We start from the raw sequence: 18,902 nt of genomic DNA on the forward strand, positions 1-18,902 counted from the left end.
AGGTACGACAGATTGTATTAAAAAGAATGTCTGGCGGAATGTGAATGTGAGCGGAGATGCACAGTTAAGCACCGCAGTTCTCACTAGTCACAGTGAACTACATACTATGCAGCACGAGACACAGGAAACAAGCAAGCCAATTAGGGAGCCCAGCTTTTGTTTTTACTTGCAAAGAAAGCATTCATTATAAAAGACCCCAAGTGTTGGGATATGTGAAACCAACATTCATCACCACGAAAGCCCCCTGATATAGTACAAAAACATGCTGTATCCTAGCAGGCAGATGCAAGGTCACCCTACTGTAATAATTCTTAGAGGATGCAGGAATGGACCTATTTAACCATGTAATAAGTTATTCATAATTCATCACTAACATTGCAGTAAGTGTCCTGCTTTACTGTGGTATACATTCCCAGGAATGCAAGCTTGTGTTCAACTGAGGTCTAAATGACAGTTCTGATGATGCTCTTTATTGCATAAGAAAATGATCATATGTAATAGAAAACAAAAAATAATAATACCAGGTAACAATGTTAAATTGGCAAGATGCTCCCAAAATCGGGGAAACGGGGTGCCCACCTCATCATTTCAGTCAATATTTATTATTTTTCAGTTTTGCATTACTGAGGAAGGTATCTTAATTGACCAAAAAGTCAAAGATGTTTATTATGAATTCTGGTAATTAGGACGCATATATTCTGACTTTACCTGTAACAACAGCAGGCTTATTGTTCTGGGCTGTTTAGGACTCTTGCTATTATGCAGTTTATTTAACTATAATACTGTGTACTTATGTATTGCAGTACTTATGTTAATTCTACTGTGTTACTACAATGCTCCCCCCTTTAGCACATGTCTAGGACTTCACTGTATTTTGTCCGCACTGATGCTTATTGTATTTTGTACTGAATTGTATTACTGCACTTTTTTTTTTTTTCTTGCATACACTAAGTCACTCTAGATAAGGGCATCTGCTAGGAAAAAATCATAAATAATAATTATGAAAACATAACAGAATTTTAGACATTTTGAACCATCCTCTTTCATAGGCATATATCCAGAAGTTAGGCATAGTTTGTCTGAAAATCAATCCTTATAGGTAAAGTCACTTGCATGACAGATGCATTATTACAACAGTAGGCCCTTAGGTTATATGTTGACATGAAAATCAGTTACATTTAAATGTGTGCCTTCACTGCCTATTACATTGCTTAAAACTTTCAGTACCTGCTGGGGAGAATGTTTAACTATTTTAGGAAATCCAAAACCAGAATAGACATCGGGGCAGACAATCACAATCAAATGTGAAAAAAGTGAAACCAAGGCAGGGGAGTGGAGAGCTGTTTAATTGCAGTAAGGAGCTACATTTATACTGTAGTGAGACGTTGCTTTGGGAGGAAGTTCTTGTAGATGTCTATGACAAACATGGACATTAACAGTTAAACAAGTTGCGTAGTTTCTTGTGTTAATGTAGAAGAGGAGAAGACATCGTAAGGTTAACCTTGATTTAACAAGCCAGGCTGTGCTTGTAGTAATTATCCCTTGTGTCACAATTCTGTTCGTTTTGAGTGGTACTGCTTTGCCCTGGCTTCTTCGACAGGGTGCACAGCTTGACAGCTTAGAGTCACTATAGCTTATTTGACTAGTTAGTAAAGAGAGAGGTCTTGGTTAATCAATTGAAAAGCTGTCAGAACTCAGAAGGTGAGAGAAGAGATGGTTCTCAATTCATAGCTGAGTGAAGCCTGGGTTAAGAAAGCCCACATCTACAGAATAAGTTAATTCTTTGATTTTTGTAATACTATTAACAGTGAAATGTTTTTTTTTTGTTTGTTTGTTTGTTTTGTTTGCTTGTCTGTATTTGTATGTCTGTCTGTTGTTAATATGAAATTAGGTTTCCCTAGCAGAATTGGAAACTGTTGCTATTACCTGGGGGTGGGCTGAACTGAATCATCTGCTCTGGTTTTCTCTGAAATAGCAGCTCTTGCAGTCCATTGTCTTGATGGGGCTCTGGGCAACTATTTATATTAAGTGTCATCAATAAGAGTTTCAATAATTTAACATTTTGTAACATATAAATTACATTTCAGTTGACATTATATAAGCAAGCAAAATGATTTCGATCCTCTTTTAAATTACATGTCACAGAATGTCAGTTAAGTCGATTAATGAGTTCATTATATTTCAATTGAGCACTGAACACAACAACTGAGAGGAAAGGTTTGAAGTGCCCTAGTTCAGACACGGGCACTTTCAGATTTTATAACTAATTCATAACTGAGCTTGTACACGAGCACACACAATCTTCTTTAAAATATATATTTCCTATCTCTTGCTTTCTGACCAGAATACTTTTTTCTGGTAACTAAGAGCAATAGTAATGAAAACCAATATTGTGTTAATACGAGAGCATGTTTAACTGGGTTGCGTAAACCCCTAGACCACATCCAAGTTGCTGGGTATGTTTTATTTTCATTTTACATGTAATATGCAGTGGTGTGAACTGGAACTAAAGAAAATAGATTGAAAAATAACATTGCTGAGGATAGAAAAGCAAAACACCCAATCCATCATATAAAAAAGATTGTGGCCATGCATACTAAGTAAATATAAATAAAATATACATTTGTGATGGTCTTTGCCAATATAGACAATGTTATGCTGCTTTTAAACTCCACACAGGCAATTCTTAAAGCAGCAGCACACCAGCTGCTGTTAGCATAAGACATTTTGCCTTTTAAAGCACACCCACAATGTAAAAAACACTACTATACAGTGCAATAAAAACTGTTTTGCCATATTTTGAAGTGTGAATTTTGCCACCTTCGGGGTTCATAACAAACAACAAATGTATACCTGTAAATTTCCTCAGCAATGCCCATTTGAAAGATCTGAGTAAAACATACATTAGTACACATTTGTAAACATACATACAAAACTTCCTTACATATAGTATGCAATCTATATATATATATATATATATATATATGCAATCAAGTTTGTTAAAAATAGGTCAGTTCTTCACAGTTGTTAAAATACAATGTGATTATTCACAACTTTAAGTGTTATTAATTGATTTTTAATAAACATTTGTTCACTATACTTATTAATCTGCATAGACAAACTGTAAATATTCTAGTTAGGGCAGGGTAATGGCCTCTATTACAACTGTGGCCTGCCACTCCATCTAAATCATTTATGAATACACATCGTTTAATGTTTCTTATGAATTACAGCAGTTTAGAGTTATAATAGCCAAATACTCTGGTCAAGTGCATTGCAGGAGAAAGGTGCAAACTGTCACAGGTCCACACAGTTCAGCTTCTATAGTCTGTTTCAGCCTGTAGTGAGAGACAAAGAGTTTTGTGTACAAATAAATTGTCACTTGTCACTAGGAAAGCTGGGCGTTGGTGAGTCTTTGTACTTTTTATGGTGGTGTTCTTTTTTTCCCATTGTAAGCTTTATATTGTCCAGGAAGGCCCTTATGGTTAAACCTGGCTGGGAGCAGGGCCCCAAACATGGGTGACACTGTGGTCACTGGTCAGGCCCTCACAAGTCACATTTTGACTTTGCTCCATCTCCCTTGGCTTGTAATGTATTTTTTGATAGTTTTTTTTTGCAAAACTGTTCAATTATCAGTAAATACAATGTTTTCTTCAAGGATCTATAAAAGCACATTTGTAACATTGATCAGTTCAGTCTGATAGGCAACAAACATAGAACTGCTGGTCAGTTATGTGTTTGCTGAGAATAGTAATTAAGCTCTGGTGTTCTCCTCAGCAAATGTTTAAGCTTAATTTACATGTGTATTTTTTTCAAAGGCACTTTTACAATGCCTCCTTTCTCAAAGTTATTGGTGACTATGCAGCCAAATGAAAACTCCAGCTAGTACCAAAGTTTGCCAGTTATTTTTTTTATTTATACAAACTTTCGATTTCAGGCCACAACACAATTTCTATAACTAAGCAAGTACAGCTAAACAGACCATGAGTAAGAAGAAACTAATGTCTTTGTGGGCTTCAATTCCTGCGGAGAAGCAGTCCTTAGATGAGAGTGGATGAAATAATACTACAATTGTTAAGGCACATTTTTTTAAAATTTATACTTTCACAAGCTCTACTGAGCTTTTAAAGCTCGTTGTTGAGGTGTTCCAGTAGGGTGAGAAAATAAATAATGAGAAACACAGTAATTAATGCTTAATCTGGGAACATTTCATTATTTACTTACAAATGTTAACTTGAATCCAGCATCCCAGCAGCTCCGCACCTTCTCAAAGTTAGTTAATGAAGCAGTTCGGCTAATATTTTTATTAAAGACCTCACCTTCAATTTGGTTCAAACAAGCCCAGCGCCTGTGCACAGGAGAAGGCAATTTTCTGCTTCAGACTCCTTTATTAAAAAAGCCTCTGCTATCAGTCGGCTTTCCTCTCTGATGAACGTAGTTTATTTTAAATTAAAGTGGAGGTTCATATCTGCCAGCAGAGAGAATTTGGTTACTGTAGTCATCTTTTTTTCTCAGGAGTGTAATTAAATGGAAGAGGCTTCTTCACTTGTTAAAAATTATAATCTGATCCACATCACATCTTTAACTCTAATAAATGTGTTTTGTTTTTGTGGATAGTTTTTATTTTTCTTTCTTTTTCTATGGTGATAGGAAAATAGGAAAGTAGAAATGGTGCACAGCTCCTTGCACTTAAGGAGGTAAGCTCTTAATATGCTTTAATTGAATCGGTGGGGCTGGCATGCAAATAAAATGAAAGCAGAGTTCATGTTTTAATCCACAATTCAATTAAGTAGGACATTGAATGTTATTAAAGAGGCAATGTATTTCAAGGCAGGGTGGCACAGAGGGTTCTTAGCTGTTATTCCCAATTAAATGTACTGAAAATTACATTGAAGGAAAAACAAAAGCTTCTTGGAGCTGTAAGAGTGGGGGTATCAAATAGAAAATTGAAGGTTGCCCTCTGCTGCAGTATGGTATGTATACTATGTTGGTCATGAACTCCCAGGCTGTTCTGTAGTGTGGAGTGATTGTGCTGAACAAAGGACTCCGATCAACTCCACTTCACTGCCTTTCAGCCAAAGATCTTGTGCTGAGGGAGAGATGAACAGAAGCATAAGCAATGCAATTTGCCTGAACATCAGCATTTCTATTTGATCCACATTAGTGCAGGTTCTGTGTTTATTTAACCTTTTCATCTTACACAGTGGCGTCTAATTAAAAATGTTAATCAGGTCTCACTACCGCGATTGAGATCTCATTTGCAATTTTCCAGCTGTACCACAGCAGGCTCTACATAATGAAGTAAACGGCTCGTGTCTACAGGGGAGCTTCTGCATTAGTTACAGTACTGGAGTAGCTAAAGGTATTATAACCCAATGCACAGACATGTTTGGGGGTGGGTTGATGTGGGGGGGACCTCTAATTGAAGTCAGGCCTCTGTTGGAAGAGGTGTTGTCGGACTGGTCTTCTCTCTGGACCAGTACGATGGAAGCAACATTAAAAACAACAACCTGACTGTGTTTATTTTAGAGGACTTATTTCACACACCAGTGACTGTGGTCAGTTGCATAAAAAACCTTAAGAATGTAATAACATTAAATACTTATTAAAGTACTGAACAAAGGATATCTTTCCTTTACTGGCATATTGACAACTTTTGTACAGGTATTTTGTGCAGCACTCATTTTTTAAATGTTTAAACTTGAGTAATAAACAGCACTATCCTTAAATCACTGTGTGGACCCAGCATGGCTAACACACCACCCTCAACAACCCCAACTGCATAACTGATTTATAGATCAGATCAAGCCACAGTCCTTTCTGCCACACTTGGAATTTGAAACAAATGGTTTCTTCAAGTAGCACAAGGTCATTACTTATACTTTTTTCAAGGAAACTTCTGAAAATTCATGTTTTTCAGTGTTTCAGAGTTTATAAAGAAATCCTTTTGTGAAACCAAGTCTTGTAGAATACACTTGAGGCAGTGGTTCAAAGACATAGTTTCTCTTCAGCAGGAATTCTATACCTTAGTAACCATTTTTCCCCCTGTTACACAAAAACATAAGCCTCTATCAGTTGGTCTGTGCCATTTTATAGTTTTTGTGGTTCATTGCCCCATTTCAAAGGTTTCCAAGGTCACCATGACTATCTCCATGTGTCAGTCATTACCACTTATTTATCATTCCATGTGTCTCTGTCTGGTTCACTTCTTAATGAAAATTCCTACTGCTGGTAATTCAGTTAAGCGTCCCTTCTGACATGCTTTTATTAATGTAATATTAGGAACAACTTGAAAATGCATTGCGTTGTGTTGAAGAGGCTTGAACTTGTAATAATGAAGTACATTTATTTTGTACTATGGTGGAAATTCAACAGGCATGTATTTAGGTCAGGTAAATCTTTGCTACTTACATTGTTTGTGTGTGTATGCTATAAAACAGATTTTATGCAAGTGGAGTTGGACCGATTGATTTGCTGTTAAGAGCTGGTGAGATGTAATGGGTGTTATATTTATTGACATAAATGTTCCAGTGCTTTAATTTTTGAATGTACAGTACAGTCTGTTGACAGCTGAAGTGAATAGTGGAGTTATTAGCATCATGTTCAAACCAGCTGAGCTACATATAAATGTATACATGCTCTGGCACTGAGAATTAAGGGGCCATGTGAACTATGTTCCTGGAATAAATCTAAGAACAGAAGAATCAGCATAAACTATCGATTTGAATGAAAACGTATTAACCTTGTCAAGGGAAATTGCAGCAGCGGACATATTTTGGTATCATTTTACCACAAGTGTTTAGCATCAACCCCCACTCCATTCTCCTTCTAGCAGTCAAAAATGTACAAGCAGAGAATAGTCAATTTTTCGTTCTATAACCTGAATGTTTTCCATTGCATTTGACCCTTGAACTTCATATCATTGTTTTGTTTGCTTGGTTTGGTTTGCTGCCTTTTCTTTACTCCCCAGTCTCATCGCACATTACAAATACACATATATAGTTTAGTATGTATATACAGACATACGAACAGACACACACAAACATACTTTGAAGAAATCACACAGTTCATTTGAAAGTCATTCTGTGATTCATTTAGTTATATCAACCCTGTTCTTTAAATTCACTCTTCAATGATAGCACATACTGTGAATACTTCCAACAACAGGCTTCTAATATGTATGTATACATATATTCATGTGTGTATTATGAAATCAATTCAGCATTGTGAAAAGGTGGTCCTGCAGAATTGTCACTTTCACAGTCTTTTTCCTGTTCTTGCATTGTCTCTGTTGTAGAAGGGGTTAACCCTGTAATTAATCTCTCGGCGAATGTCTAGATTGACTGTGACAGAGATAAATGTCTAATTTACCAAGACGACTCGTATTGTCAGTAATAAAAAAGCCTGCCAGCATATTCATTTAATATGGGGCCTTCTCGTTCTCCCTTACCTCATCTCTTTCCCCCTGCCTGTTCCACTGCATTGTGCCAGCTGACCTCCTCTTAATTTCAATTCAGGCACAACATACAAGAACAGCACTGCACCGCGAAACCGTATTATCAGATTGATGTCGGGAGTGATAATATAATAAGGGCTAAGTTGATGAGATTCCTTTTATTAAATCAAACATCTGCCTGAGAGCGTGTGTCTGCGCCTGCGTGTGTTGGTGTTTGTAGATGGTAAAAAACAAACAAAAAAACACAATTCAAATACGTTACAAATTGGTTATAGTAAGCAATACAAGCCCTCATTTATGTGCAATTTAACACCATGAAACATAGATAATCTACAAATAGCAGTCATTATAGCCATCCATCTCCCCCCGACCGCCCCCCCCCCCCCCCCCACCATGTATTTGTTCTTTCAGGGATTAGTGCTACATTGTTTTCTTATATCACTGCATTCTATTGCATTTTCAGCAGCTTTGCATTAACTTCTGCTTTTCAATTATCAATTATTAACCACCAAATGTTGTTTGGGAATTTCTATAACAGAATGTTTTATCCCTGCAGTGTTAATTCCTTCTATGCCCTTTTTTCTTTTTGAGCATCCAATTCGAGTAGAATTTTAAACAGTGAGAAAATGCTTCAATAATATACTCTACATATAAGTGGTTTTGTTTGCATGATTACTATTAATCTGACAGAATTACTTTGCTACTACTACCTCATCAAACTTGATGCAGTGCTGCTTCTATTTGGATTGAACATTTATTATTTTCTCCTCAGCTATAAAATAAAATGAAGCGTCTATCGTGCCCAGTTTGCCTCTATGCAATAGGAAAATGCAGCTCTGAATTACACTACACTTGCAGTTCTGTCACTCCAGTTACTTATTGCTTGTTTGTTGTAGTGCAATTTCATTTTTCAGCCACATTCATTTGTATCATATGTCTTGTGTTTTGTTGCAGTGTTGTGCTGTCTTTTCTTGACAGGATGCATTACTGTGGATAGAACTCAGAACTCAGAACCTGGTGACTTCTCTAAGAAGTATATACCAAGCTGAAACTCTCTCCCTATTAGAAATGGCTCCTAAAACACACTGCTTCCACTGGCAATTGTTATTGAAGCTCTGGTTAGGCCAGCCTCCTATTTATCTCCAGTTTGTGCTGCCCTGTCACTGAAGACCACAGAGTAATAGAATAGTGTCCGTTTAGAATTCCCTAAACCTTTTCAAATGCTATGTGGTGATATTTTAATGGGCATTTGTTTGTATTTATTACCCACTAACTAGGTTAGGAATATAGTTATACAAACCTCAATTGTTAGGTAATGGTTTCTATTAATAGTCAACACTTTCATTAACTAACAGTCAACCGCAAAATAAATCTGTTCATAAGTGTATGCTTTACATATTTGTTAACCCAAGCACTAACCTAAAGAAATACAACTGGAACCAAATCATTCATGATAACAGAATGAATATGTAGATGAATGTGTTTTTGATTCGATTTTCCACTTAAAATAAAATCCAAACGAGGAGAGCATTCTAATTTTGATACTTGATGTGGGCTGTTTATTCAATATATCTTTTAATGGTTAGAGGCAAGGAAATACATGATGTGAAATATTAGATTTGAGCTTTTGCTATGAGACGGTTGCGAATTGCGAGGGTGACTAGAATCCCTAAAAACAGTCATCATTCCTTTCAAGAAGGGCATTCTTGAATTCTTCTGTCGAATCCCCTCTTAACCCAAAGGCTGTGTTCTGTATCCCTACAGGAAGAGGAGCGTTGAGCCGGTGTGTAGAAACCTGCAGGCGGAGATATTGCGGTGCTATCGAGAGAACAAGGAGCAGACGCTGCAATGCTCTGACCTGGCCAAGAAGTACATGCAGTGCATTAATGCTGCGAAAAAGGTGAGCAAACTCCTGATACATCTAATGCAAGTTATGTGGTTGTTAGGAGAAAATACACAGAGGTGCCACACAAGACAATACAAGATACGATTTTTTCCTGAGCTGTGAAATATAATTTTCTTTATCCTTTCGAGGAAAAACTGTTTGTTCATAGGAGACTGAGTCCAAAGGTTTTAAAATAGTCTTAGATAAAAACTCATTATTTATTTATTTGTTAATGATCGTATTCTTTCATACTGCCTTTTCAGTAATACAAATATTTCGTTCTATTTTTTGTTTTACTATACTGTTCCTATTACAATACTGTATATAGTATTGTATCTTTGATAACCTGTAAATTGCACACGCCCACAATAAGTCATATTTATTTTAATAAATGAGAATGCAAAAGTCTTCACATGTTCATCCCAAAGAAGAAAAGATTAAAAGTATACCTATGCTTGGTTCATTTCTGTTGCCCCTACCTCTTTTTAAAGCTGTAATTAAGTGTTGTTAATCCTTGTCCATTTCTCAATTAAGTCACAAATGTCTGATGACGAATCAAGCCTTTATTAATAATTAATTTCCATTATAAGGATAGTCTTTAAGCCTTCAATCGGATGACACAGAGCAACACACTGGTTATAGTAATTAACTAGTCAGTAAGTCTGCTGCTAGTTGATTTTTCGAGTGAAAAGAGTTGATGAGAGCAAATCTCCTTAGTTGCATTTTTAAAAATAGATTATTATTTTTAATATTAAAGTCAAGTAGAGTTTTGAAAAATAAACATTGAAAACGAACTAAATATACTCTCTCCCAACTGAGATGACATGGTCTTCAGTTGTTCTCACTCTTTTATCCAATGCGCTATTTATTAAGAGTTAATTTGTGAAAAGACCTTTGTCACTTTGGGTAGAAGAACAAAAATTAAAACGAAATAAACAATAAAGCAAGTTGGCTGCCTCTGTTCTGATACAAAATCATACATTCCACTCCTATTCTTAAATTATCCAGTTTTTCAGTCCCCTGTTCCCAGCTGAGCATACTCTGACACCAGAATATCTTTGTAATCATCACAGATTACATTGAGAATATTTACTGCTCCATTTGCTATTGAATTGTAATCTGAAAGACATAGGTTTGAAAAAAAAAAAGTGATTCCAAGCAATCAAGCAGGTGCAATGAATATCTGATTAGCTGCTGCACCAGTGTTTGCCTTATAGCCACTTCACATACTGAATTTCACATTGAAAATGCACCATGTACATATGGCTGCCGTTTTACCAGAATCTCAACACATTATACTCTGACGTATACACTGCAGATATACAGCTGAGAAAGGAAGATTCAGCACTTGATTTGGATGTTAAAATACATTTACTAATGAACTAATTATTTTTTCATCACCTCACATTGGTAATGATTATGTGCCTAATCCTATTTATACTGTCTGGTCTCTAGTTTTTCAACTTATTTCAAAACACTTCAGTTGGGTTTGTCCGCTTGTAAAAACTGAGAAGCACACTTGTAGATCAATTAAGCAAGTCACATGTTCAGATAAGGGAGCTGTGGTCTGTGATTGCTGAAAGGTAATTAGGGTTTGTTCCAGCTGATCTCTAAATTACTGCATTTCCCAAAACATCTGCTTAATTGATCGGAATGAAATGTTTCCACACGTTAATAAAACCTGCTGAACTGGGAGCCTTCAGGATCCTGGTAAAATGTGGCTGGTAAAACCACATTTAAGCAGTAGAGGTTCCAGACTCTTTTTTTTTTTTTTTTTTTTTTTTTTATAATGTGTTGAAAATTATTATGAATGTATATAGGAGGTTGCTTTTTGCAAACCAACTCTTATAAAGTATCCATTTGTACAGTTTGATTTTTACTGGAGCTAACTGGATAAAGCACCTTCCTCAAGGGTACAAGTGCAATATCTCAGCTGCGATTTGAATCTCCAGCCCTCTGGTTATACTGTAATTCAGAGCGTGAATTCACTGATCCACACAGCTGCCATTCATACCGAAAGCCCAGGCCCACTTGGTAGGAATGTAGGTATCAGCCTGAACCCATGCAGGTTTAAGTGGCCAGCTTATGTGAGTCCAATACAGCAATGGAATGCAATCACAATATGAGCCAGATTAAGGAACACAACAAAATAAATGTACTGTGCTTTCTATTGTAGATTTTGTTTTAAGAATACAGCTTCTGATGAGCATTCAACAAAACTAGGAAAACATAAAACAATAGATTTAATAAAATAGTTCTGCATACATTGGTGTTCTGCATTGCTTGAATAAGTACATACATGTTAAAACATATGTATCAATTCTGCACAGATAGTAATGCTGTTCTAGTACATACTGTAATTGTGTTTCAATCCTCAGGGTTTAGTAAACTGTGCCCTGCCAGACACTCTTTAACACTGAGATTTTACACTCCTCTTCCTTAAATTTTTTGCATGCACCAGGAGATAACTATTTCTGTGGGGTGATGGGAGGGGTTATGTTTTTTGAATGTATACAACTGTCATCCTGCAGTGAAACAACAAAATATAGCATTTTCACAAATGGCTGGTATTATCTTTGTCACTCGGAGTAATAAGATCTCTCTTCCAAGGTAGATCTAGGTGTATGAATGGGTGGAAAAATGGATATTACACCTACTAGTTATGGTTTGGCAACTTTTGTCAGGTTATACAATGCAGTTTTGTATCTGATTGTGGAAATGGGTTAACATACACTACCTGCATAGCATATAAAAGGTATGTGGTGATGGTGAGTTTGGCCAATGTACACTTTTGGAGAATTGCCTGTTCTTTCCAATTTATCTTGACTTTATATCTATTCAGTTCTTAAGCCATTTTAAGTTAATTCATTAGGTATAGTCCACTAAAGATAAAGGTAGAATAGTTTTTAAGCCTATTTTGAGCCTCCCCTCAAACATTTAACTTATGGGAAGTTTCATAAAGTTCTTTCAAGCATTTACTCTTGTTCAAATTTGACAAAGTAAAACTTGTTCGGTATGCAGTAGTACATTTCTGTTCTGTATTCTCTGTGCTAAATGTGCATCTTGCAAATGTTAAGACAAAATGAAGAAAAGAATGTGGTTAAATGTGGTAACAGTTCTAGTAACTACGTGATACATTATTAGTTGATAGATTCATTAGAACAGGGGTGTCAGACACTATTCTGTTCTGGGGGCTGTAGTCTCTGCTGGTTTTCGTTCCAACAGAAGCTCACAATTACCTAATGTTATTATTTACTCAGTTGATTTATCTAAAGCTTTCATATTAAATTTGTATAGCCACTACCTTACCATTTGAACCCACAGAAAATTTCAGTCTGAAGAGAAGTGCTAAATTAATCCAGTTAATTGGTTAATTAGACCAATAAAGGAGCCAAAAGCTGGACTGGAACAAAACCCAGCAGATACTTCAGCACTGCAGGACTGGAGTCTGACACCCCTGCTTTAGAAAATCATTTCTTCTGGCTATTGGTGTTTTTTCAGAGTAGTTATTGTGAAATAAAATGGATCTCTTTTATATGTTGTTTTGCTTATGGAGTAACCTTTTCCATGTCAGCTGGATTGAGTAAACTGTCACCTATTCAGTGATTCTTCTAAAGCTTGAATGTTATAGGAACTGTGATGAAGTACACCCACAGGACTTGGAAAGAAAGCAGAAGAGCCAAGTCCAAAACTAATTTCACATAAATCTTTCTGAAACTTACCAAGGCAGTCGTTTCATGGCCAGTTTGATGTTAGTACAATTTTAGTACAAAGTATTTGCCTCAGTAACAGATAAAGATGTGCCCGATTTAAAACACATACTAATACAGACAGTTACTGATTTGTTTTAAATCTCTTTATAAAACAGGATAGTCATTTAATTCCATTCCATCATTGTAAAAAGAGAAAACCCAACTTATATTACATTTATTTTTTGAGAGTCATGGAACATCAACAACTAGCTAGCCCTGGAGTACAAAGGCTTCAATCTAATATTTAGAGATGTCATGCAGGATCTGTGAGCTGGGAGTCAGTACTGTCTTACCTTAGTAATGAGTAGATATTGCCTGATATGTGTCTCTGCTCAGTGGGATTCTGAAGTAATTTAAAGAGTGAGATGCTCTGACTTTGATAGTGATAGATGTTTTTTTTTCCTTCTGCTTTTTATTTTTTGTATTTTTAGCTGTGCTCCGTTCAGCACAGGCAGATGAAGCGTGGTGGTCAAGGCAGCGTGTCAGATGCTTCCAGACACAGTTACAGCAGGACTGGGCAGCAAAGCACTCGCTCAGAACTCAAAACTTTTAAGGCTCTTTTCGCATGGGGGGGAAAAACATTTACTGTTCCCTGGAGTTGGGTGAATTGAACAGGTTTTGGTTAAGTCCTAGGCATTATCTAAAACCTTTATAGAATCCTATTGCAGCAAAAGCAATCAGACCCTGGTCTCGATCTGCTATCTCCAGTATCTCCAAGCTTCTGATTAGCACGGTTCAATAAGAGACAAACTTCTCTTGCCAAAAGGCCGTCCCCCTGATGTGGGGGATTTGAAGACTCTGGAGAACCCAAGGGCGGAAAAATAATTATGTTCCAAATATCTGTTACACAAAACCATGTAAAATATCTAGAATAGAATCGCCTGCCTTTGATGGCATTAGATTTTGCCTCCTTTATATAATAGCTGCACAAAACAATGAGTCGATGGTTCTGAATTTGTATCACTAGAAATTGACTAGGTAAGATTAAGTGAAAAAATGTATTTGAAACAAAAACGTCTGTTTTATTGGAACCAATACATAAACCCTGAAAACGTGGTAATGTGAAGAATGTCTCTCCCCTCACACAAGTTTTATCAGTGTGCCTCATTTCTTCCCACACAGTGCTGAGTAATCAATACAGACCCTTGCAGCTCTTCTTCAATTTTAAGTGTCAGTCCCCTCAGTCATTTTCATTTTTTACCCCTCGTGGAAAACACAAGCCAAATACTAGAGCCATGTGTGCAGAACTCATTTTTATGCCAAATCAATTTTATTTTTGATTTGAAGGTTGAGACGTTTCCAAAAGATATAGTTAAACTTTTAGATCTTGCTGCTTTAAAGGCTTTTCTCACCATGAACATAACACAAATATTGTTAGGTTGTTGGTTTTTTTTCAACAGAGTTCTGCCATTGATTTGCTTCAGAAATACAGAAATCTATACAAGATATGGTATATTATTCACTGAAGCTATCAATTTTCCAAATCCATTCAGTGTCTCCAACAGTAATGCATTACCTTTTCATTTAGTAGCACTCACTTGAGCTAAATGCTGCTAATAACAGCACTGTAGACAGTGCTCAAGATTTATTTCCCTCCAGGGCCGACGAGGAATGACCATTTCTGTTATTTCATAGCAACTGCTATTATTAAATTATTACTGCAGGGGGGTAAAAGTAAGGTCATTCTCAGATGTAATCCAATTTGGCGTTTGTTGCGGTGTTCCAAGAGTCCAGCTTTTGGGACATGTTTACTGCTGCACCACATTCACGTGTCAATGTGAGCAAGTCAGACAATTACACTTCAACTGGCTATGTTTCTGTCAGAACTCCCCCCCTGGATGCTCAAAGCGTAGTTTATGAATCACTCATGTCAGGAATAACAAAATCTACTTCTGGGATGAAAAGCTATTAAATCACCACTGTGATACAGAAACAGACCATCAGAGGTTTTAACTACACAGATGTTGTCCATGGTTACAGTGATACATGCTGTGGAATACATTTTTTTACAAAAGGATATAATGAGCAGTCAGTTGAAAATGAATTAAAATCAACCTGCTTCCAAGTAATCTGCAGCTAGTGCCTGTGTTGTTGTAACACTTTCGCTAAATGCTTTGCAAAAGAAAGAATTCAGTTCAATATATTTGCGCACTGGCGATATTGATTGACTTGCCGTACATAGATAACGGTTTCTCCACTAGAGGGGGATGTTTCATAAGACTAAAGGACAAAATCCGCAGCAGGGAAAGGCACAGTATGTACGAAAACAATATTCGGGGAAAGATATTATGAGAGCAATTAAATTGGGCATCATGTTAAAGTCTAAATGACTTTTTTTACAAATTATGTAAGTCATATGACTGTAGAAACCTTGTAAAATGTGCCAATTACCTTTTTTTTCATTTTTGAATTGAAACAAGTAAAAATCTGAAATCTGAGTCTCTATTCCAGAGATCATTCCTAAACATAAGTGAAAACCACAAAATTCCACCCATAATTTGGATAAATAGATGGAATAATTTGAATCTCATGGATTTGTTCTTCTTACCGCTTAATAACCAATAAGCTCCACATTTCAGTTGGCTCTTTTCCTTTTTCTTTTTTGTTAAAACTTCTCCAGACTATCTTGTTGGCTTTAGGGTCTCATGTACTAATACCCCAAAGTCTTAACCTTTATTAACATTAAATTTTGCATTCAATGTGTGGGCCTAGGTTTGGTTCTAAATCTTAATCTCCTTGTGTTATTACAGTTCCAGATTGCAATCTGGAACTGATTCTGGTTTTGACCATATTTGCTCAATGAATGATATGCATTAGTTACATCTGGGACTGTCATTGACATAGGCAGTAAGTGGAAATGTATTTGTATAAAAAGAGAGTATACACTCACCTAAAGGATTATTAGGAACACCTGTTCAATTTCTCATTAATGCAATTATCTAACCAACCAATCACATGGCAGTTGCTTCAATGCATTTAGGGGTGTGGTCCTGGTCAAGACAATCTCCTGAACTCCAAACTGAATGTCTGAATGGGAAAGAAAGGTGATTTAAGCAATTTTGAGTGTGGCATGGTTGTTGGTGCCAGACGGGCTGGTCTGAGTATTTCACAATCTGCTCAGTTACTGGGATTTTCATGCACAACCATTTCTAGGGTTTACAAAGAATGGTGTGAAAAGGGAAAAACATCCAGTATGCGGCAGTCCTGTGGGCGAAAATGCCTTGTTGATGCTAGAGGTCAGAGGAGAATGGGCCGACTGATTCAAGCTGATAGAAGAGCAACTTTGACTGAAATAACCACTCGTTACAACCGAGGTATGCAGCAAAGCATTTGTGAAGCCACAACACGTACAACCTTGAGGCGGATGGGCTACAACAGCAGAAGACCCCACCGGGTACCACTCATCTCCACTACAAATAGGAAAAAGAGGCTACAATTTGCACAAGCTCACCAAAATTGGACAGTTGAAGACTGGAAAAATGTTGCCTGGTCTGATGAGTCTCGATTTGTGTTGAGACATTCAGATGGTAGAGTCAGAATTTGGCGTAAACAGAATGAGAACATGGATCCATCATGCCTTGTTACCACTGTGCAGGCTGGTGGTGGTGGTGTAATGGTGTGGGGGATGTTTTCTTGGCACACTTTAGCCCCCTTAGTGCCAATTGGGCATCGTTTAAATGCCACGGCCTACCTGAGCATTGTTTCTGACCATGTCCATCCCTTTATGACCACCATGTACCCATCCTCTGATGGCTACTTCCAGCAGGATAATGCACCATGTCACAAAGGTCGAATCATTTCAAATTGGTTTCTTGAACATGACGATGAGTTCACTGTACTAAACTGGCCCCCACAGTCACCAGATCTCAACCCAATAGAGCATCTTTGGGATGTGGTGGAACGGGAGCTTCGTGCCCTGGATGTGCATCCCACAAATCTCCATCAACTGCAAGATGCTATCCTATCAATATGGGCCAACATTTCTAAAGAATGCTTTCAGCACCTTGTTGAATCAATGCCACGTAGAATTAAGGCAGTTCTGAAGGCGAAAGGGGGTCAAACACAGTATTAGTATGGTGTTCCTAATAATCCTTTAGGTGAGTGTATATTAATGCAAAACAGTTCAAAAGCTAAAACTGGAAATAAGCAACGGTAATATTTTAAACAATTTAAAGTGATTTCCATGTTACATTCCAAAATTATATCTGCTCAATAATTATTACTTTATTTTTTCTTTCTTTCAAAATTTAAATCCATCTTTGTCTCTATAACTCCTGCTTCTGTTATAGGCTAAATCTTTCAAGAAGTTTTAACTTTGAATGAGAACCTGAACTGGGTTCAGTAGCTGACAGTAATGGTTTGAGACAATGCCACAGGAACAGAAGGTATGCAGTCATTCTTCCAGTAGAGCTCAGTCTTTCCCTCATGACATTCACACAGACAGGGTTCATTTGGTATCAAATCTAACATGACATTACCACACCTTTCATATCAACGGGATCTATGGGGGTGGCATTTCATAATTTGCTGTTGCTGCTGGTAATAGATACATCTGGTAGATGTCTTGTAAAATGATTGAATAAATATACACTCTCTTTTTATGAATTTATAATTTTCATGAATTTGGCTTGAGTCAAGATGAGTTACAGGGTTTACAGAACGTGCAGCAGTTGTTTGTGTGCAGAACAATAGATGCCACTGCTGTATGTTGGAACAGATGCATAATCCCTAAATTACAGTCTGTTTGGTTAGCAGTGCTTTACAGTCTCCCTGCCCCATTACTGATTTGTAAAGATAGCCTCCAGTTAATTTAATAGTAGCATTTTGTTGCATTTCTTTCCTTAATCTGGTATGCCATACCTCATTAAATGTCCATTCGTTGTAGAAGATTTTTCCTTTTAATTAGCAGTCTGCTTGCGCCTGTCTTCTGAATGCAGTTGTTTTGTCAGAGAGAGAAAATGTACTCGCAGGGGGAGAGCTTTTCTCACTTGACCGCTTGAAATGGATGTGCCACACAGAGCACGCTTCTCCGAGTGTCAGATAAAGCCAGCTAGACAGAGAGATTAAGAGAAGTTTGCGTAAAAAAAAAAAAAAAAAAAAAAGGGGGACAGGTTTTAATCCATGACACGCTGTTAGACGGAGAACGGTGTGGCCGTGGGAAGCAGCTGTGCATGCACCTGGGTTTGTATCGGTACTGTTTCTAACACCAGCCATCCCCACTCACAGCAGGCAAATGCCTTGATCCCTGCTATGTGAAGGGTACCAACAAACAAATAAACACAGAAGGAAGCAGAATAAATCCTCCTTGGATTATTATTGTTATGCCCAGATGCTAGAAATCATGACACCGTCACCTTTTGCAGTTGTGTAACTATTTTCCAACTTCATCTATTAGGGCCTCTGAAATTGTGGCAAGGGGTTATTAGTGCACTGCAGATTACAGATTGGAGAAATACATTGTGTTGTGATTGTTTTTAATAAATAAATCCGATGGATGTGCATACTTGAAGTGGCATTTATGCTTATTTGACTCAAATCTGTTAAGACCTGCGGTCTAGGTGTGTATGTGGTCTTTACCCAGAGGGACTGTGTTAAGGTAGGATAATAAAGGCGATTTGGTTTTGTATTGAAAAGCATGTCCACTCCTCCCCAAGGGAAACACTTTACATTTATTTTTGGATATATAAACTGAGTAATGACAGTGTATTTGTACTGTAGATATGAAACCCTGTTTTGCAGCTCTGAAGTGTGCTGTTTCCTGTTGTGCATTTTCTCATTTTCAATACGGTTTAAATACAATTTACCCACT

General features: G+C 37.1%; 1 protein-coding gene across 3 annotated transcripts in view; it reads left to right on the plus strand.

The window, feature by feature from the left end:
- Positions 1-18,902, plus strand: part of LOC136739466 (MICOS complex subunit mic25a) — a 182,136-nt gene that overhangs the window by 111,512 nt on the left and 51,722 nt on the right. For all 3 annotated transcript variants that reach the window (XM_066698362.1, XM_066698364.1, XM_066698363.1), the window contains one exon: positions 9,221-9,356. In XM_066698362.1, the coding sequence (XP_066554459.1) occupies positions 9,221-9,356 (136 nt within the window). The remainder of the gene's footprint in view (positions 1-9,220; positions 9,357-18,902) is intronic.

This window comes from Amia ocellicauda, chromosome 3 (assembly GCF_036373705.1).
Source record: "Amia ocellicauda isolate fAmiCal2 chromosome 3, fAmiCal2.hap1, whole genome shotgun sequence".
NCBI lineage: Eukaryota > Metazoa > Chordata > Actinopteri > Amiiformes > Amiidae > Amia > Amia ocellicauda.